The sequence below is a fragment of the Hydra vulgaris genome, chromosome 03, assembly GCF_038396675.1.
Source record: "Hydra vulgaris chromosome 03, alternate assembly HydraT2T_AEP".
NCBI classification, from domain to species: Eukaryota; Metazoa; Cnidaria; class Hydrozoa; order Anthoathecata; family Hydridae; genus Hydra; species Hydra vulgaris.
In genome coordinates this window covers 26,470,001-26,492,495 of record NC_088922.1, presented here as the reverse complement: position 1 = coordinate 26,492,495, position 22,495 = coordinate 26,470,001, and the positions used below count along the sequence as shown (strand labels likewise).

The following is a 22,495-nucleotide window of genomic DNA, read 5'->3' as shown; positions in this document are numbered from 1 at the left end:
GGTAATTTTAAAAAAAGTTTTGAAAATGAAAACAGATAAAAACTTCCTATATTATTTTTGCAATAATTTTAAAGTATTTAAAATAATTTTAAAGTATTTAAAATAATTTTAAAGTATTTAAAATAATTTTAAAGTATTTAAAATAATTTTAAAGTATTTAAAATAATTTTAAAGTATTTAAAATAATTGTTGGAAAGCTAAATATAACCCCTGTTGTTAAAGAATCAAAACTATTAACAACACAAAAATCAAATATGAATAATAAAATTATGATATGAACAAATTGCTTATCAAACAAGTTTTAATTTTTTGAGAATGGTTAGAAGCAGCAAATTCTATTAATGAAACCTAATGATCTTTTTAATAATAGACTCAACTGGAAGGCCAAGCTATCTATCAAAAATAATTATTTTTTTGTTTCTATTATTAACTTCTACTATAATACAGTATACAAAGGTATAGTTTATACACACACAACACTGTGATCAGTAAACTAAACTTAATAAAAAAATGCAGCATCTTCAATTCTCAAGATCTCGCTAGTGTGTCTTAAATGGCAACAATGGTAACTTAGTGATAACGTTGGAAACCATTTTTTGTTAAAAAATATAAAAGTACACATATTTTAATGACATTATGTTTGTTTATATTTATATCTATTTAAAATTTACAATTTACTATTTTTTTCGTTTTCGTTTGTTTTTTTAAATTAATATAGAAGAGCAGAAAAAGTTTAAAAACTTAAAAATAATTTTTCAATTGATAAACTGCCTGCCCTAACCAAACTCTCAGTCAATGTCAGTCAATGTCAGTCAAATACAAAGGTATAGTTTATACACACACAACACTGTGATCAGTAAACTAAACTTAATAAAAAAATGCAGCATCTTCAATTCTTAAGATCTCGCTAGTGTGTCTTAAATGGCAACAATGGTAACTTAGTGATAACGTTGGAAACCATTTTTTGTTAAAAAATATAAAAGTACACATCTTTTAATGACATTATGTTTGTTTATATTTATATCTATTTAAAATTTACAATTTACTATTTTTTTCGTTTTCGTTTGTTTTTTTAAATTAATATAGAAGAGCAGAAAAAGTTTAAAAACTTAAAAATAATTTTTCAATTGATAAACTGCCTGCCCTAACCAAACTCTCAGTCAATGTCAGTCAATGTCAGTCAAATGTCAGTCAAAATGCACACAAAAAAATAAAAGTATTAAGTTTTATTGACATAAACTGTCCCTAATTTTAAATTGAAAGAGTCATTAGGAGCAATTTTTTACCACAAACAGTAAAAATGTATATATATATGTTTCTAAAGTTATATATAGTATATAAAAAAATTGTATATAATGTGTGTATATACATTTTATACAATTATGTTTTTTTTTATTTTTAAAGTTTTTACTTTTTAAAATATTTGATTTTTTTTTAGATCAAAATCAATTATAACTTTGCTTGTACCGTTATTTGTAATTGTAGCAACATCATTTGTTCCAGCAAGTTTTCTTGTTTACTTAGTGGAAGATCGTACAAGCAAGTTTAAACATCTTCAGATTATAAATGGATTGAATCCTGTTATATATTGGTTGGCTAATTTTACATGGGACATGGTATGTTAGCCAGATTTTTGTAATATATTTGTATTTTACCTTTTTCATTAGTTACACACACAATATTTTTTCTATTAGTTAGCTGCAGTTTATAAGACTATTTATTTAAGACTAAAGGTATAACTCTAAGATTCTATATTAGGCTATATATGTATGCTATAAAATTTGTCTTCAATTTCTGGTAATATTCAAGTAAATAGCAGTATTATTAACTTATTAGTAAGTTGTTTAGGATGCAAATTATAAAATGGTTGTTTAATATACTTAAGATGCATTTAGATGTGGAAAATTAGGATGCATTTAGATGTGGAAAAGTAAATGTTGCAAATTCTTTTTTTAATAATAGAACAAACCTAGTGGCACATATTAAAGATAAATGTACAATACTTACTGAAATAGAAGAAGAAATTTTTGTAAACTATTATTTTTCATATTTGCTTTTAAATTCCTAGTTGATTTTTTTTTGATTTACAAAGTATTTTTAATTGCAGAATGTGTAACAGCATTTTTTGGGAAATTATTGTTGTTAAAAATTGATTATTATCAACTATTGAGTGTTAGATGTGGAAGTAACTTTAAAAAAAAAGAAGAAAGAATAGGTACTAGGCTACTTATATCTTTTTTGACAATACTATTGCTAAGTAAATAGAGTTGCTTCTCTAAACTCTTTGAAATTATTACAAAGTTAATTTAACTGATGAGTTCAAAAACAAACTAGTGATAATAAATGGTAGTTCTAAATATCTTAGGAAATTGGGAACCAAGTTCACTTCATTTTTGATGTATTGTAGCAATGCTATCATCACTTGTACCATCAACCAAAACTCAATTTTCTGTGATTCATCGTGCAACTAAGTTGCATCCTTATAATGAAACTGTTCCTTCATGCTCAAAAAATATTTATTCATCTAATTTTTATTCACAAGCATTGGTGTATTGAAATTCTCTCTCATGTTCTTTTGACACAATTTACATTTTTTTAAGTCTGTTTTTTAAATCACTTTGTTTAAATCACTGTAAAAGTCTTACTCTTTTCGTTTACTATTTAGCTTTTTTTTTTTTTTTTTTTGATAAACTCCCAATATAATAAGTTGTTGCCTGTAGCAGAAACTTTGCAGCTTCATTAACAATCTTGTTTTTTAAATACTTCAAATAGTACAAAAAAGTTAAGAATCAAAAAAAAAAAAAAGTAAAGAATTGAAAAAAATTTTAATAAAAATAAACATTAAAAATTCAATAAAACTCAAAGATATTTATAAAGTTATGATAAAAAAAAAATTAAAATTAAATAAAAATAATCAAATATATAAATATAAAAAAACTATTAAGGTTTATTTTTTACTTAATTTATTTTTTTTAAACTTTTGAACTAAACTTTTTAAATATAAACCATTAAAAATTTAGCAGTTCACTATATTTTATATAACTTCATTTAACTATATCATTTTAAGAATTTGTTATAAGAAAAAAATGTAGAATTTATTTTTTTATATTATTTACAAATTAGATTCAATATGAACAACTTAGACAGAAAATGGGCCAAAAAGGAGTACACAATTATCTTTTGAAGAATGGATAGTTCCATATTGATTTGATTCTCTTTAAAATGAGTTTTATTAATTCAAAGGGAATTAATTTCAGTAAAACATGTTATAAATAAAGACAATTTGCAGTCACATATTACCATGCAAAGATAACAGCATTCTTTGTACATCTTGAAAATTTCACACATTTGGTATTCTTAACCATTATTAAAACTCAAGAATAAAGTTAAAGAACTTTTACAAGAAAAAAACACAAAAGATGGTACAATATGTTTTGGTTAACAGATCAAGTGTCAGGAGCCTAATATTCTAAATATGCAAGAATTCATTTTGGTAAGTAACTCCACAATGCAACTGGTTTTATACCTTGGAATTAAAATTAAACTTCAAGCAAACAAATGTGTCAATTATGGTTGCTATAGCTATGATAAATTGCTTTATAAATTTTTGTCCTGTTAGTTGCAAAACAATAAGACAAGGCTGTTATTTCTTAAAAACTGTTTAGACTAAGGACATTCTAACAGTCTTGTACCTTTTTTTTTAATATATAAACTGTTGTTGTTTTTTTAAGTAATTTTTTAATTTAAAAAAAAATAAAATGAAAAACCAACTTTGTTTTAAAATATTTTTTTTTTACTAATTGGTTATAACTTTTTAAACATAATATCAACCTCTTTCCCAATTTCCTCAAAATCAACTCAAATTGTATTATTGTAATAATATTTTCTTATAATTTCATGCTAGTTTTACTTTATATGTTCTGCTTGAGACTAGGGAGCAGTTTGACTTGGGAGTAGTATGGATCTAAATGAGCTACTCTTTAAATAAAATAACAAAAAAAAATTCTTACAAGTCCTTACTTTGCTAAAGTTACAAAAAATCTCACTTTTAATAATATTAACTTGTTTATTAGAATTTAGTTTCAATTTTTTTATTAACTTTTAATTTATTTTAAATATAATAAAAATTATTATAAAAGTTATAATAAAATTATAATAAATTGTAATAAAATAAAAAAAAGGTTATAATAAAATAATAAGATAATAAAATAAATAATAAAAATAATATATATAATAAAATTTATAATAAAAATTAACTTTAAATTCAAATAATTGTTTAACTAATTTTTGCTTATTTTTAAATCTAACAAAAATCTAAAACTAAAAAACTTTCAAATACAAAATTTTATTTTTTCTGTTTCATATATTTAATAGCGATTTCTAAAAATAATATAAATTTAATTTAAACTATTTAAATAACTGTTTTTTAATGTTAAATTTAAATTTGATATATTTCATGTTAAACACATTTTTTTGAAAAAATTATTATTTCATTTTGATGTTAAATCTTGATTATATTTATTATTGTATTTAGATAAGTTTCTTGTTGCCTGTTATTTGTGCCCTGGTTATTTTTTTTATTTTCGATCAAAAAGCTTATATTTCATCACAGAACTTTCCAGCTACATTGCTTCTGTTTATTTTGTATGGGTGAGTAGCTTTTGTAAAAAAAAGCAATAACAACTTTTAAATAATTTCAATGGAGTGACTATAGTAACCATAATTGTAAAAAAATTTAGGTGGTCTATTATACCAATGATGTATCCAATGTCATTTGTGTTTAATGTACCAAGCAATGCATACATTGTGATGATAATTGCAAACTTATTTATTGGTGTGATTGGAACTATTGCAACGTTTGTATTTGATATTATTGATACTGAGGTAATTTTTTTTGTTCTAAATTAGATTTTTTTTTAATGTAAATTGTGCAATTCTTCAAAATAATGTCTAAATTTTACTGAAATGTAGAAAGTTAGTTTAGTGTTTGACCTTTATATTTGAGTAAAGTTATTTTTCAAAAATGAACTTTGTAATATGTTTTTAAATCAAGATCATATATAAATATATACGACTATATATACTTGTGTATGAAAATAAAAAATTATCATAAATTAACATAATGCGGTAGTGGTGTAGTGGTAAGAGCGCTCGCTTCATAAGCGAGAGGTTCAGAGTTCGACTCCCACCACGTCCCTGGAAGTACCGCGCTCAACTTAGTTTCTCCGCGCAGCGGCCTTGCTCGGAAAGGTTCGTGTTTCGGAGTTAAAGAGTTGAGAGAGGGTTGTACCACGAATAACAAATAAAAAAAAAAAATAAAAAAAAAAAAAATGAGTAGCCTCCTCGACTGTAGTGGCCCCCTCGGGCCTTGAGTAGGCGAATAATCTAAAAAAAAAAAAAAAAACTTTAAAATTAGAATTAAATTTTTTTACTTTTTTTTTTTGGCAATCCTAAGGATTTGTTAAAGAAGTAAGAGGGCAATTTTTAGATTGCTTTCATTTTAATGGTACCATTTTAAAAACAGCGTGTGTCTTAAAATTGAGATTTTTGAATTATTTATATATTTATATATATAAATTTGATAAAACTTCTAATGGTTTTATTAATTTTTCATCACTTAAGAATTGAACAAAATATGTATGAATATATATATATATATATATATATATATATATATATATATATATATATATATATATATATATATATATATATATCTATATATATATATATATATATATATATATATATATGTATATATAAATATATATATATATATATATATATATATATATATATATATATATATATATATATATATATATATATATATATATATATATATATATATGTATATATATATATATATATATATATATATATATATATATATATTATTTATATTATTATTTATATTATTTACGTAACAGTCTTACCATAACAGTTGTAATTCAAAATGTTTCAAAATGCAGTTTTAATTTTGTCTGCAGTTTTGGTGGTTTTATTTTTTTTGTTAGTTAGGCTTCTTTAAATTTCGAGTTTGAGTTTGATCTTCTAGTTATATATTATTTATTATAGGTTATTCTGGTTATATATTATATATATATATATTCTTCTGGTTATATATTATATATATATAAAAGTTCTTCTGGTTATATATTATATATATATAAAAACTCTTCTGGTTATATATTATATATATACATAAAAATTCTTTTGGTTATATATTATATATATATATAAATTCTTCTGGTTATATATTATATATATATAAAAATTCTTCTGGTTATATATTATATATATATAAAAATTCTTCTGGTAATATAGGTTGAACTTTTTTTACTTATTTTGTTTATTGTTTCTTGTTTTTTTGTTTTTTTGCAAATCAAGTTGTTTTTTTCTGCAAAGTAATAATAATAAAGCTTGAAGTTTGAAGCAATCTTGACAGTTTTAAGTGAAATCTTTGTATTTATAAATTTATTCTGCAATATAATTATATTATTTTAAGTATTTATAAATATATTCAAAATGCACATTTCAATAAGCGCTTAAGTGCATAAGCACTTAAGCGCTTATTGAAATGCGCATTTTAATCAAGACACTATCAGAAAAAAAAGAAAAAAATGTGTAAATTATCCTACAAAGTGCTTAAATGCTAACCTTAAAAAAAATATTTAAATCAATGAAAAAACAATTAATTCATGGACAATATTTTTTTCTTGATTTTTAATCAACTTTTATTCTCTTAGCAGATAAGACATAAAAAATAAATAAAAATCTTTTTATTTAATTTCTTTTTCTTTTGTTTTGCTTTTATAGCCATGGCTATGATAATTTTAGTTTTAATTCTATAATAAAATTTATTTAGATAACGCTTATTATCAATGGATATTTTAAAAATTTTCTATTGATATTTCCTAATTATTGTCTGGGAAGAGGTATTATGGATCTAGGCATAAATGAAAATACAGCTGAGTTGGAAAAATCGTTTGGTAAATTATTTATCATAAATGAATTTTTTATGGTAGAAGTTTATCAAAATGATATTGTGAGATTTTTTATTGTATCATTAAATTTGTGAAAAATATCATAATAGCTGATTTGCAGTTATGAAATTTGTGAATATTGTTATTAATAGTTTTATTTTTTTTAAAGGTATAAATGCTTTCAGAGATCCATTTTCTTGGGACATAACCGGGCGAAATTTAGTTGCAATGAGTATCACTGGTGTTATTTATCTTATGTTTACATTATTGTGTCAATTCAATTTTTTTACAAAACCTTGGTAAGTGATGTCAAAAGTTTTTTCTCTTATATAAATATATATGTTGTTAATGTTCCAAAAAATATGTATAACAAAACAGTATTTATATTTATATAAATGCTGTTTTGTAATAGAAAGCATTTATTACAGAATTTATATATCACAAAACATATTGGTATAATAAAGAACAGCATAGATATATTAGAAAACAACTTTTTTTATACTGAAGACTTACATTTATGTGTTACAGAACTGAATTTACATATTAGAAAACTTAGAAGGCTAGTATTGTTTTTTAAGAAATATTCTTAATAGTTGTTTTAATTGTATAAGCAAGTATACTGGCCAGATTGACCAATAAATGAAATGGTAATGACTTTTTTTTCAGTTATTTACAGTATTACGTTTTTTTCTGGTTTTTAACATTTTTTTTAAATGCAAACTCTACAAAGAAAAAGAAAAGGTGTTGAGTAGATTTTATTTATATATTTAGTTTTTAAACTTTTAGTTTGTATGAGGTCATATATTTTAGTTACCATTTAAAAGTCTTACAGAACATTGAATGAAATTAATGGCACACAAACATTGAATGAAGTTAATGGTACAATTCAAAAAGTTAATGAGACTCAAGATGATGTAAATGTATTCATAGGATTAAAGCCATTGGTTTTGGTGATTTTGTTTGTTTTTGCTTAAGTAATTAGATCAAATTTTATTTTGGCAGCTGGTAATTGTTGGCACTGACTTAAGCTTAATACCTCCAGATTCAAGACTTTTATTGCAAGACACACCTATAGGTTCAAGACTTTTATTGCAAGACACACTTAGAGATTCAAGACTTTTATTTCAAGATGCATGTTTTTCTAACTCAATCTGAGTTTTAATCATGTGTGATAAAAATAATTTTGTTGGGTACACCATTCTTAAAAATTGTCTTGTAGAAAAGCTATTTTGACACTTTAAATAGAGCTATTAGCTGTATTATAAACTTTAAATCAACTTATACAATCAAATAATACAATCTCTTAATTTAAGGTGCTAAACTCTGAAAATTTTGTTTTTAATTTTACCATTTATTTATTCAATATTTAACTTTCATAATAAATTTAGAAACTCAATACTGATGATTTTCTTTTTGATAAAGATTTCAGTTTTATAACAAATAGTTTCTTTGCTGTTTGAAATCTAGCAACTGCAATAACCTAATCTTTAAAAGGCTAATTAAAAATATACAGTTAATTTTTTTGAAATATTTAACTTAATATCCTGTTTCAGACTCAATAACTATTTGTTCAACATCTCTTCTTATAATTTTCTTTAGTTTTTGTTTTTTGTTTAATATTTTTTTGAAATTCAAACTCAACAAAGAAACTGTTAAGAGAGGATATTATTTAAACTTTTTTGGTTTGTTGTTTTTCACTTGGTTTATACTATTTAACTATAGTTTTATGTACGGTTTGTATATAGTGACATAAAGTCAAAGAAATTTTATTCATAATCAATAATATTAAGAGTAATTAATGAAAGTAAGAATAACAAGTAATTTACTGTAAAAGACCCTTCCCTGCAAAACAATATGAACACAAGCTGTTTGCAAATACATTTACTTTTTTTCACATAACTAATTTTTTTTTATATTGTAGTAAAATCTTTCAGATCATTTCACTTTTTATCATCACATGTTATCTGTTAAATCATTTTATCATCACATTATATCTTTCAGATCATTTTATATTTTTATTGTCACGTATTATCTTTCAGATCATGATCTGGTCAGAAAGTTAACATATGATTATAAAATCTGAAATGATCTGAAAGATAACCTGTGGTTATAAAATGTGAAATAATCTGAAAGATAACATGTGACTATAAAATGTAAAATGATCAAAAAAGTCTTTTAGATCGTTTCACATATTATCACATATGTTCACTTTTTATTCTTTAACATGTCTTTCGTTAACAGGACCTACAATGTCAATGTCAAAAAAGATTCATTGCGATCAGATATAAATGATGATGTTATGAAAGAAGAAGAGCGTGTCACTAAAGAAGGAAATTTAGGAAAATGTTTTGCTTTAAGAACTTCGCGTCTTTCTAAAGTAAGACTAAAAAATGAAAGTATAAATAATCAGTCAAAATAAAAAATTTTGTTTGTCAAATAGTTTATTTTAAAACTATATACTAGTTGATATTTAGTATTTATGTTTCCATATTTATATTTTAAAATAGATGGCAAAAATTAAATTCATAAAAGATGGCAAAAATTAGATTCATAAAATTTTTTCAAAACAATTTTTTTTTTGACCCAAAAACTGTGAAAAAAACAGCAGTTGAACAATTAATTGATAATAATGTAATAAAGAAGCAATAAATTGGTTGTCATGTAACAAGGAGTATAAATATTTAGATATACAAAGGGAGAAAAAACTTGAAAACTTTAGCTGTCAACCAAATATCTTTTGGTGTTGAACATGGAGAGGTAAGAGTTTAACATAAAAGTAATTTTTTTTATAGTTTTCATTCAGAAATGTTATTTTAGTTTGTTGTTTTTTTATTTTGAATAGTGTTTTGGTTTACTTGGTGTAAATGGGGCAGGAAAGTCAAGCACATTTAATATGCTTACTGGAGACACTTCTATAACAGATGGTGATGCATTTGTTAATAATTATAGGTAAGCTTTTAATTTTAGTTTTTAACTTTAATTTTTAATTTAATTTTAAAATTCTAATCTTTTTAAACTAATTATGTTAATTTATATTATTTTTATAATTATATTTTGTTAATTTATATTATTTATATTTATTTATACTTGTTTATTTTTATATAATTGTATTTGTTTATTTATTTTGTTTTGATATTTTTGATGTAGTATTATTTTGTAATAAATAATTCTAATAATTGTCAATTTATAGTTGTTCTTTTCTTTAAATTTTTTTTTTTACCAAAATGCTTTTACAATGTGCTAAATTGACTGGCCGACTTTATATTGTCCAACTTTTTTTTAAAATCTTAAGTATGCACTGTTTGCAAAAACATAAATTTTTAAAAACTTAAGTAGTGTCAGTAAAAAATAACTTTTTAAAATGTCTAAACAAATAAAAAGGTGGGGTGGGCGTGTGTTGGAAAAAATTTGATTACGTATATAAAAACTAACTTTTGTTAGGTACTTTACTTTATCGTAGTGAATAAATCTAGTATTGGAGGGAGTCTATTATAGTGAATCTAAGCTTTTTTATAATATTTTGTAACTTTTCTTGATTAAAATATTATCATAAATGTGTTTTCATCATAATGGCTATTATGATTTTCACATAAATGTGAAAATCATAATAAATCATATTAATTCATTTTTCACCCACCACAAGATTGGTGGGTGAAAAATGGATTAATATCGTTTATTATAATTTTCCAAGTTAAATAATGTGTCAAAGGTTTCTAGAAGAATGTATCAAAGCAAAAAATATTTTTAAAAACTTTACTAACATTTTCCCTCAATCTTGCTTTGTATTTGAAACTCAAATACAAAGCAAGAATGTACAACTGCATATAACTTTAAGCACTGTACTATTCGAATGAAGTGAGGTGAGGCATCCTACTTCAACAGGTCTAGTTTCTCCAATATATGCGTGGAGTTAGCTCCTAAAACAATTATTTTTCTTTTAAACAGTTTAAATCAAATGTACAGTATATTACAATTCAACCATCTTTAAGTAATAATAATTGCCTACTTTTACTCGCCTTAAAGTAAAGTTTCTAAACATTTTGACACCAACATTTTGAAACCTCCAAAAGCAAATTTTCTAATATATTATCAATGTCCATTAAAAGATAAAGTTGTGGTTTCAAAATCAAGTGTTATTGATTTGTAATGAATAAATCTGTTAGTGTTAATATTTAAATCAATCCCACTCTCATTTTATTGTTGTCATTTTACAATCACATCGCATCCATGCTTTCCATTATTTACTAATTAAATTTCCACTAATTACTAAAACAATGTTGGCCAACTTCAAATGCTAGAAGTAATTTTTTGAACCAACTAACCTGTTAATTGCAACATTAAATATAAATTCATTAAAATAAATAAAATTTTCAATTAAATACTTAAAAATTACAAATGAAATGATATATTCTAGTTAAATAACCTGCAAAGCAAAAAATCTATGAAGATTCAATTGCTCAATAATCTTTCTTGCATTACTTGAGTTTTCTGAAATTTTTTCCATAATTGCTAAAATTTGAACTTTTACACCAGCATCTGAATACTGAGTGCATTTTTATCCTTCATCAAAAAGAAAGATAACACATTTCTTTATAAATCTCCATAATCCATTGACACTCGTACTAAAGTTTTATTAAGATCAAGTTCTTTTTTACAAGCTATCAGCTGAGCTAAATCCAAAATGTCTTTTACTATAACAATATTTTGCTCAGCTACCCCTTTTCTTGCTCTTAATTTGTCAAACATCATAATTGGTTTTCAGATATTGTTTTTAGTCTTTTTCAGTCTTCCAAATTTATTAATTATTATAATTATTTTATAATATAATTATTTCTCTCAAAATGTCATCATTGAGCTAGAAGCAAAATAATTCAGTTTCATTATCACTTAGATTGGATGCATCTTGTAACTGCTGCATAGCTTCAAAGGATTACTTTTTCTTGTTTTCCACATGGATGAAAAATTCTCTCAAATTAAATAAAGTTTTTAAAATTTTATTAATATTCTGTTATAAATTTTTATTAAACAATTTTTAAACAACTTAAATTTAAACAAATATATCAACAAAAGAAAAACAGTTAGCACATATTAAAAACATTTCCTTTAAATAAGGAATAATTTTGAATGGGTTAGGAATTAAACCAACTTCAGTTTTAAATCTTAACCAATATACAATTGCTTGGTTCTTTTTAATTTGTCTCATAAAATGTCAACATTAATTTTTTTTTTTTTTTAATGATAATATAGAGGGTCAAAAAAGTTTAAAAAACTGAAAAAAACTCTCTTTAAATTAATATATGTCTGTCCAAACCAAAACCCTCAAGAGATGTAGCACCACTCCTTGCATTTTCTACCTATATAAGTTAAATAATGTATGTACACAAACTACATTTTTTTATTAAAGTCAGTTAATGTATGTGCACACCCTGTATGTTTTACCTATTGAAGTCATTCAATGTAAGTACACTCCCTGTATGTATTACTGTCCATATTTATTCGAATGGTCACACTTTTTAATATAAGCTATTAAAGTTTTACTATTGGGAGGAAAACTATAAACAAAATCACTCAAACATCTAGTGTTAGAGTGTTTGAACAGACAATCAAATTAACAATCAAAAACTATTCTCTACTTATTTTTATTTTTTTTGTTTATCAATGCATGTTTATTTTTATTCTTTTATTTAAACTTCAGTATCCAAAATAACTTGACTGATGTATATCATACTATCGGGTATTGTCCTCAAACTGATGCTTTTGATGAGCTGCTTACTGCTGAAGAATTATTTATTTACTTTTCTCAACTTCGTGGATTTAATAAATCACAAAGCAAAAAAGTATTTTCTTTTAAACTATATTTTTAACATGACTTTGCATTTAAAATAATAGTTCACCATATACTTTTAAATAATTTTAAAACTTGGTTTTATTTTTATTTAGTTAGCAAATTGGGCACTTAATAAATTGGGGTTGTTTGAGTATAAAAATCAAAAATGTTGTGAATACAGTGGAGGAAACAAGAGAAAGGTTTCAACTGGACTTGCACTTATTGGATCGCCATCTTTGATTTTTTTAGTAAAATTTTTGCATTTTTCTTCAAATTTTGATTCTAAGTTTATGATGTAACAAATTGATAAAGTATGTTAAAAAATATAAATGTATATTTTATTTTATTAATTTTTCCCTAACTAATTATTTTCGACATTTTAAAAAGTTTTAAATATTTTATTTTGTTAATTATATAAGGGTAGTAATTTTTAGGATGAACCAACAACTGGTATGGATCCGGGATCAAGAAGATTTTTATGGGATATAATTATTTCTTTAATAAATAATGGAAAATCTGTTGTACTCACATCTCATAGGTTTTTTTATATCTAAATTTTTTTTCTTTTTAATGTGACTTATTTTTTTTAATTTGACTTATTTTTTTAATACTTTTTATTAAAAAAAATTTTTTTCCAGCATGGAAGAATGTGAAATCCTGTGTTCTAGAATTGCTATCATGGTGAACGGAGAGTTTAAATGCTTGGGTACCCCTCAACATCTCAAAAACAAGTAACAAACTCATAGAGTTATTGTGTAACATTTAATGTAGATTTGTTTCAATATTTAATTTACATATAATTTTTAGATATGGTTTGGAGTACATCATTTTAATTCGCTGCAGTTCCCATTTATTTGTTGATGTTGAAGAATTTATGAAATCAAATCTACTGGATGCAAAACTAAATGTTTGTAATTTTTACATTTGGAAGTTTTATAAAATATGCTTTTTTAAAAATATGTTTACTTCCCCAAGCTGGACCATTACAGTTTGATAAATTACTTTTTGTTTGAATTGTTATTGATACTGTTTTTTTATTTTTTGATTGTTGCCACAACCCTTTTTCAACTTTATTACACCAAGATGCAAATTTTGACTTTGGCTTAAGGTTGAGCGCAATACTATCCAAGATTGTGTGGATTAAACTCCATGCCTTTGGATACATATGCATGATATACAATAATGTAAAGAAGATCTTAATTTGTTTATATACAAACAAATCTAGACTGTTTGTATATAAACAACCTAACCATTGTTGTATTAGGAGATTTATAAAAAGGTGGCAGAATTTTTCATACTTTTTAAAAAGGTGGCGAGATGGTCTCCCATTGCACCCCGTTGGTGTCGGTGTATATATATCACATGCTACTGTATATATATATATATATATTAAGGTGTCCTAAAACAGAGACCCCGCTATAGGGTAAATAGGGTAGGAAAGTTCCAGAGGGCTACCAATTCTATAGTAGGATTAAGGGTCACCAAGTTTATTGTAGGGTTGTAGAAATTGTACAAAAATAGTTAAAAAGAGTTTTGTCTACAGACCACTGAGTGTGTTGCAGGGTTACTGTCCCAAAATGACATGAATTTTTTTTTTAATTTTGAACTATTTATAGATTTTCAATCAGTTTTACATTTGTTTTGTCAACTAAAATAAAACTAATTTTTTTTTTATTAAACTTATTCTTTTATCTCCTCTCAAAAATTATTATTTTCTTTTTATATACACCTATTAATATATTTAAATATGTTCATATTTTCAAATAGTTTCATATGAAGTTTTGTATACTAAAGCCAAATAAAATTTTATGTTTAAAAGTTTTTCACTAACTATGAACTGACACCCACCCTTCTCCTGATACCCTTGTTGTTTATTATTACCCTTATTTTATTGAAGTATTGTTCTGCTTTAAATATTGGATTTTTAGAATTACGATTTTTAATCAAAACTAAAGACTTAATAGATAATTTTAAAATTTATAATCTAAAAATTAATTTTTATGACAACCAACTAAAAAAAGTAGTATTTAATATAAATTGATAACATTAAAGCTAACTAGGAATAGGCCGGAACTAAGTAATAAGAAATTCAAAATTTGAGTTATTCTTATAAAAAATAATGGCAACAAAATGTTGCTTGATTTTGGTACAACTAAATCATTTAAACAAGTACTCAGATTCAGAAGAGGAAAGTTATCATGTTCCCAGTTTTCTTTAAGTATTATTTTAGCAATTTTAGCTTTATCACTATCAGGTACCTTATTAGAAAATAGTGAGTTGGGAAATGTTTCTTTGGTTGAACACCATAGTTACTAGTTAAATGTTTCAAGGGAATCAAAAGCAATATCATTGTCAACTTTTTTTATAAATAAGCATTTCTTTGTAGAATTCCAAGTCATTAAATAGTGCATCAATTGTGTTTGTACACAAAAACTACATTTTCACATAAAATAACATAGTAAATTTAAAGAATAAAATAACAAAGTAAATTTACAAAACCATGATAATTTCTATATAACAGGTGGTTACTAAAAATCCAGACAAACTTTCATGGGCAATTACTTCCATAGTTTTTATGGTAAAGATTAAATAAAACTATCATTAAAAAGAGTTTTTAGTTATTTATTTATTTTAATTAAGTTTGTCTTCAACCAGTCTGTTTTTTCAGATTCGGCCAACTCTAACACGAGTTGACCCAAAAAGTGAAAATACAAGGTTAAGGTCAATTTTTTTCAGGCAAAGTTTTATTCTTGTTTGTAGTTGCTTCACGTCTTTTGCTTGCCAGTTACTCTCATACACTTTGCCTTTCAAAATAGCCCAAAAGTCTTCTATTGGACGACACTCCAGTACGGCTGTTGTACAACTTTTTTGATAAAATTGATGTTATGAGTCTCATAGCAGTTGGTCACGGTTTTGGCATAATGCAATGATGCCAGGTCCGGCCAAAATATATAAATACCATCGGCATGATGAGCGTTGATGAGCGGCACTAATTTTCTCTTTATACAATTAATTTCATAGATGGCTTTATTGACTGCAAGGCCGCTGGGGACAAAAAATGGCTTTGAAATACCTTTGTCAAAAGCAGCTAGTTAGACAAGCACCTTGGGTTTGAACTTGCACTTTTTGAAATATTCAATACTTGGTGGAGTCTTGTCTCTGTTGCTAGAGTAGTAGATGCTGTTTCCATTAGTTGTTGAGTGTGACAGCGTAAAGTAAGACTCGTCGTCAAGGATGACCAATTTTCCTTTAAAATCACGATAAAGACAATCAATGCTGGTTTTGATTCGCTCATTCTGGTTCTCTTGTCAATGAGGTGTACCCTGTTTTGCATAACTTTTGATGTCAGTGTACTTGGCAAGAGTTTTAATGATATGTGAATGACTGCATCCATATTTTCGACCAGCTTGCCTCATCGAAAATGAGGCAAGCTGGTCGAAAACTGTAATTAAATATAGTTTTCAGGCGCTTGATACCCTTAGGGGTCATGATTTTGGCCACACGACCACCTCCTTGCACTCTTTTGTGCCCAGAATCATTCTCAACACGTTTGAATATATCATAGATAGTGCTTCTTGGAATTTTTTCAGCATTGAAGTGAGCTACTGTGAACTTTTTACCTTGCAATTTATTATTCAAATAGAACTCGTAAATCCGTTTTCTTACCTATTCTTGCATGGCCATCATTATTTTCTTAATTATTTCTAATTATCTAAAAACAAGTAAATTAAATTATTGAAAATTAAATAAGCTTTAAAATGGATATAAGCATGAAAAAAAAAGATTCAGCTTGTGGCATTTAAAGTTCAGGTAAAGTTAGTTCGGATTTTTAGTAACCACCCGTTATAACCTTCTTTATACTCTGCTAGTTCAGCAAAAGCAAACATTTTTGATGTGTACAAAATTGTACAGCTTGTTGGAAAGCTATTGTACATTTATTTATTTTGCATACAGTGTTTAATTTTAATTTGATAAATTACAAAATTTATCATACTTGATAAATTTTGTAATTTATCAAGTTAAATTAATGATAATGCTATAGATATATGCTTTTTACTTCGTATAACAGTAGAATGAAAGTTATATGGTTGCTGTAACTATATGGGTAACGTGTGCATATTGATTAGTGTACTGGATTAACCACTATTAATTGTACTGAATGGACTGGTTCGTTTTTCTACATAAGTATTTATTAGGAATCAGTATGTTACTAACCAAAATAAAATACTCAAGTTTTTTGTATCTAAACTAACTATGGAAGTTGGACTTAAGAAATATACCAAAATAACTAATAAATTTTGGTCATTTAAGACTAAAACACACTACTTATTTACATACTAGGGTAGTAATTTTTATTTTATAGTTTGTTTTATTATATTCTAATAATTTGATATATCATAATCAACCATCGGAATTAGGAAAAATGAGGTCGACAATAATTTGCTGACCTCAATCTTTTTGAGGTCAATTCAGGTCTGCAAAAATTATTTGATACAAGGGTCTAACCATAAAACATAGAAATCTTAGGTTGGCATTGCCGAATGCCAACCTAAGATTTCTATGTTTTATGCCAATTAGATTGCCAATTAGGTTGGCATTGCCGAATGCCAACCCTTATTCTGAGGGTTGCATAATATTATTACGATATACTAAGTTTTAAACTTGTTGTTACTAATAATAACATATCTAGATATAACAATTAATATATAATCGAATGTTATTTGTACGTTGTTGAAGACAATGACGAAAAATTTAATTTTTAATTAAATTAAATTATAATTGTTTCTTCTTCTTTATGTGAGTTTCTTAATGTTGGAACTTTTTAGATTAAAGTAAGGATAATTAAATAAAAAACTTTAAAAAACATTGAAAACCATTAAGCTTGTTTACAGCTTAATGCAGTATTTATGTTTCTTGTCATAAAAAAGATGTTGTATATCAAATTATCAATAGTTTGAACAATAATATAAAAATAAAGTAATATACGTCTAAAAAAAAACAAGAATAGAATATTGCAATTTTGTAATATTATAAAAAATAAATTTATCTGTTTCTCCTTATTTATTTATATAAAGTGGCACAAATAAGTTTATTTTTATAATATGGTTATACACAAGTTTTATTTATTTCAGAAGCGCTATGAGACATCGTAAAGCAACAGCAGTGATTGGGATCCCAACAATATGATCCAAACAGTTAAAAATGTTTTGATAAAAACTTCATCTAAAAGAAAAGCTGTTGAGATATTTGAAGTCAAACTTTTGAAGAGGCCAATTAAAGAAGCTCGACTATCACCCAACAGATTAAATAAATTGCAATGTATTCCATATAGTAACAGTTCTATGAAAGTTTTTTTAGTGCCAGAAAAACAAGAGCTGGTTCAAAATTGTTTAGTTTCTGCAAAAATGGGATATTGGTCATATTAAGCTAAGAGCTCTTCCCATTCCATGAAAATTTCCATCCATGTTTTGCTAAACCTTGGGAAACAAACAAACTTAGGAAACCTTGGGAAAATAACTAGATGAATAAGCGTTTTTGGAGCACTTAGGAACAGTCACAGAAAAAGGATGAGACTTAATTGAATGATGAGTAACACGCGAATGAATTTTAGTAGATAGCACAAGAGACGCTAGCTCTTTAGAGCAGTACCCATTAAAGTATTTGTAGAAAAGAGAAAGAGAAGCAACATTGCAACGATGTGATAATGGTTGGAGGTTGGCTGCAAAAGCAGGTCCAACTATGTTTACAATGCGTTTTTGCACCTTGTCTAAAAGAGAAAGGGCATCATGAGAAGGTCCACCCCAGATATGGCAACAGTATTCCATACAAGACCGGATTTGAGATTTATAGAGATAGAGAATAGAATCCGAAGTAAGAAAGTGTCAAGCTTGATAAAGAGATGCAACCTTAGCAGATTCTAATTTTGCAACTGATTTGATACATGCTGTATAGATTAGTTTAGAGTTTTTTTTTTAAGGCATCACCCAGAATTTGTTATAAGAAAATCAGAGGTGACATCCATTGGTTGGCTTTCAGCATTCAACAAACATAATATAGATTTATTTTATAATACCAATGCTCTAAAGACCTAGTGTCTCTTGTCCTAAATTCTTCTTCTACTAAAATTCATTCTTGTGTTACTCGTCACTCAATTAAGTCTCATCCTTTTACTTTGACTGTTCTTAAGGGCTTCAAAAATTCTTATTCATCTAATTTTTCTCGTCAAATATCAGTTCTTTGGAATTCGCTCTCTTCATCTTGTTTTCCTGATTCATGTAATTTGCAATCTTTTAAGTCATCTGTTAATTGTTATCTTTCTTTATAAACTTCACTTTTTGTGAAGTTTATAAAGCAAGATAAGTGAAGTTGTTGAAAGAAATAAAAAAATAAAAAAATCTACATAATCTTATGATCAAAGTTTTCACCAAATATATGGAACGTTGATGAGACTGTACAAGTACTAGAACATGTTTTAGCTAAAAAAGGAAAGCAGCAATTTGTTTCTGTTACAAATGCTGAATGAGGTTTGTAACAAAATGAGCAATGCAGTAAATGCAAGTGGATCATCTATAACACTATTTTGCATTTGTTCATTTTAAAGATTTTTTTCTGCAAAATTAAACTTCTGGTTCTGTTGAGGCTGCCAACAAATTTGGGTAGATGGTGGTTAATCAACCTTATAGAATGGTTTAATCATTTTATAAAAAGTGTTAAATAATCTAAGGCAAATCCTGAGTTGTTATGATACTAGATAATCGTGAGACACATTTGTCAAATAATTTTATTGACTTTGTATTGGATAATTGTGTTATTGTTTTAACAATCTCGCTCCATACATCCCACAAACTGCAACCACTAGATATAACAGTTTATGGACCTTTCAAACTTCATTATAGTTGTAAAATTGATAACTGGATTGCATCACATCCAGGAAAAACTCAATTTATGACTTAGCAAAAATTTCTGGAAAGGCCTGGACCAAAGTACCAATGCTAGTTAACATCATTAGTGCTTTTTAACATGAGGCATAAGTCCATTTCAACCTGTTTAATAGAAGGATGAAGATTTATTTTTATCTCTGGTTACAAACAGACCCAATCCTGAAACATTCAACATCAATCCAGTTTAAGTAGAATTTAACAGATCCAATCCTGAAGCACCCAACATTAATCCAATTTTAGTAGAAATAAATAGAAATATTGAAGCTAACAAAAATGTAAGCATTTCCCTGAATGTAGAAAGTATATGCTTTTATCCTTCTGCAAAAGCTTTTTTAGAAAAATGAAAAGGTGCTTGCAAAAAGCTCTCCTCTTCGATTTTAACTGATACTTAAATTAAAAAGGTTCTCCGCAATCAACAACTTCAGCAAAATTTAAAAAACCAAAACCTTTTAGAAAAACAAAAAGATTGTAAAAATAAACATCAAAGGAAACCGAGGAGAAATCAAAGAACTCAATATCTCTAAAGTTTCCATTAATAACATATAATACTAATGGGGCTGATATTTTTGTGAAAGAAGTGATAATGGTGTTAAATATTTGTGAAGATATTACATCAAATAATGATTTGTGTGCAATATGTACATAAAGCTTTCACAAGTCCAGATAATGCCAGCCAATATGTTTGTGATTATTGTAATTTGGCTAATTGAGATTTTGGTCTAAAATTGTAATAATTAATTAAACTTATTTTAATTTTTTAATCAGAAATATCAAGTATGTCTCAACATACTGGTTTCTTGTTTTTAAGCTCCATTTATCTCTCCACTTGCTTTGTATAATTTAACTTGCTATTCATTAAATAAAATAAATATACTGCTAGTCCATTTAGTGCAAGGGTAGTAAATGGACCACTAAACAGTCTTGTGCGGGTCACATGTATCGCATATTTTAACTATGTTCTGTTTGCGCAATGGTACACAACTTTTAAGGATAGTTAGGTAAGAGATTTTGACTTCTGAATTAATATATATCTGCCATAGTTACAACATAGTTACATAGTTACTTATATCCATTTATAAAAAAGTTGAATTTTGTGGTTGTATTGTTAGAAATACAAACATATAATAAATTTTTTTTAATAAAATCTTATTTTAAATCATTCATCAGTGAATTTTAAATCATTCAACAACTGAGAGAATATGTGTATATAAACAAAGTTAGTAGCCTTAGTTACTTTAAAATAAGTTTAGTTAATGCCTAATAACTGTACAATATTTTTTGGCATATTATGCGTATATCTGGTAACAACTTGCATTATTTAAAGATATCAGTTGTCTTGTTGTTTTATCATCTGCATTATTTTATTTATATGTTGTTTTATCATCTGCATTATTTTATGAAACAGTTTATTTGCAAGTTTTATCAGAAGTTCAATTGTTTTAATTGTTCTGTCAATTATCAACAATAAACTAATCATTAGAAAACTCTCTTTTTTAATGGGCAGTTTTGAAAAACCATTATCATTAGAAAGCCCTCTTTTTTACTTGGCAGTATTGTCACAATCAATCATTCTACTTTTCTTGATTGTGCATTATTGCGCACAAACGAGAAAAGTAGAATGATTGATTGTGACAAAACTGCCAAGTAAAAAAGAGGTAAGTTTATATGTTTGTGGTGTAAATATCAGAAAGTATTTAATTCAATATAGATATTTCTGTTATAAGAATTGTCCAAAAGAATAAAATATTTAATCAATATAGTCCACCGGCCTAATTCTTAAGTTAAATGTTTTAATTACATTTACTAATATAATCTGATACATAGTATAGAATTATAATGGGATTAAAGTTGAAACAAAACATACTTAATTGAAATAATACATTTTCATAGTCAGCCTAAAATCACTGCTTAATGTCGAATAATTTTTAAAAGTTGGTGGCAGAGGGGGTTATATACCAACAAAAGATAAAACATAAACATCATACATAAAAACATAAACATCATACATTGAAACAACATACATAAACATCATACATTGAAACAACATGCATAAACATCATAATGTATGATGTATACATAAACTAAAGTTGTTTCAATGTGAAACAACTTTAGTTTATGTATACATTTGTAAATAGAAGTTAAAAATAATTTTTTTTATTGAACACTTAATATGGTTTTATTTCTGTTTATAGTTTTGTCGACATAATGTTATGGAGTATTGCTATCCGAGCTCTTGTATAAATTTGTCTCAGGTATTTAACAAGTTAGAGTTGCTCAGAAAAACGCTATTTATTGATGAATACTCTGTCTCACAAAGTACTCTTGATCAGGTGAGAGAAATTTAAGCTGTTTTTTTCTGTAAAAAAGTTTGACTTGTACCATTTAATATGACATTGTGTACTATGTGTTTATTTGAATAAAAGATAAAGGCCCTGTTGTTTGTTGTTTTATTTTAAACAAACCAAACATTCATTGAGGTAGCCCTTAAAAATAATTTTTTTTTTTAAATCTGCTTCCACCCTAAAAATGTTATACACAATAGATTTAAAATTATTTTGAAAAAACAAGAATTTTTAAGGGGTCCCTCAAGATCTTTGAACATTTAATGGATGATTCCTTATTCTTAAAATCTTACTAATTTGTATGCATGCATTTTAACTTGTTTCTGTTCGCTTTAACATCGCTTTATTGAAATTAATTCTTTTGAGAAAGTTAGAATAAATAAAGTACAAAAAAAGAAT

At 25.6% G+C, this 22,495-nt stretch overlaps 1 protein-coding gene across 2 annotated transcripts in view; it reads left to right on the top strand.

Moving 5' to 3' along the window:
- LOC100201937 (ATP-binding cassette sub-family A member 2) overlaps positions 1 to 22,495 on the top strand; it is a 142,604-nt gene that overhangs the window by 118,685 nt on the left and 1,424 nt on the right. For both annotated transcript variants that reach the window (XM_065792796.1, XM_065792797.1), the window contains 14 exons: positions 1,439 to 1,616; positions 4,535 to 4,650; positions 4,740 to 4,884; positions 6,869 to 6,992; positions 7,156 to 7,285; positions 9,228 to 9,363; positions 9,672 to 9,743; positions 9,829 to 9,935; positions 12,682 to 12,823; positions 12,927 to 13,061; positions 13,248 to 13,351; positions 13,452 to 13,544; positions 13,621 to 13,720; positions 21,947 to 22,084. In XM_065792796.1, coding sequence (XP_065648868.1) covers positions 1,439 to 1,616; positions 4,535 to 4,650; positions 4,740 to 4,884; positions 6,869 to 6,992; positions 7,156 to 7,285; positions 9,228 to 9,363; positions 9,672 to 9,743; positions 9,829 to 9,935; positions 12,682 to 12,823; positions 12,927 to 13,061; positions 13,248 to 13,351; positions 13,452 to 13,544; positions 13,621 to 13,720; positions 21,947 to 22,084 — 1,720 coding nt within the window. The remainder of the gene's footprint in view (positions 1 to 1,438; positions 1,617 to 4,534; positions 4,651 to 4,739; positions 4,885 to 6,868; positions 6,993 to 7,155; positions 7,286 to 9,227; positions 9,364 to 9,671; positions 9,744 to 9,828; positions 9,936 to 12,681; positions 12,824 to 12,926; positions 13,062 to 13,247; positions 13,352 to 13,451; positions 13,545 to 13,620; positions 13,721 to 21,946; positions 22,085 to 22,495) is intronic.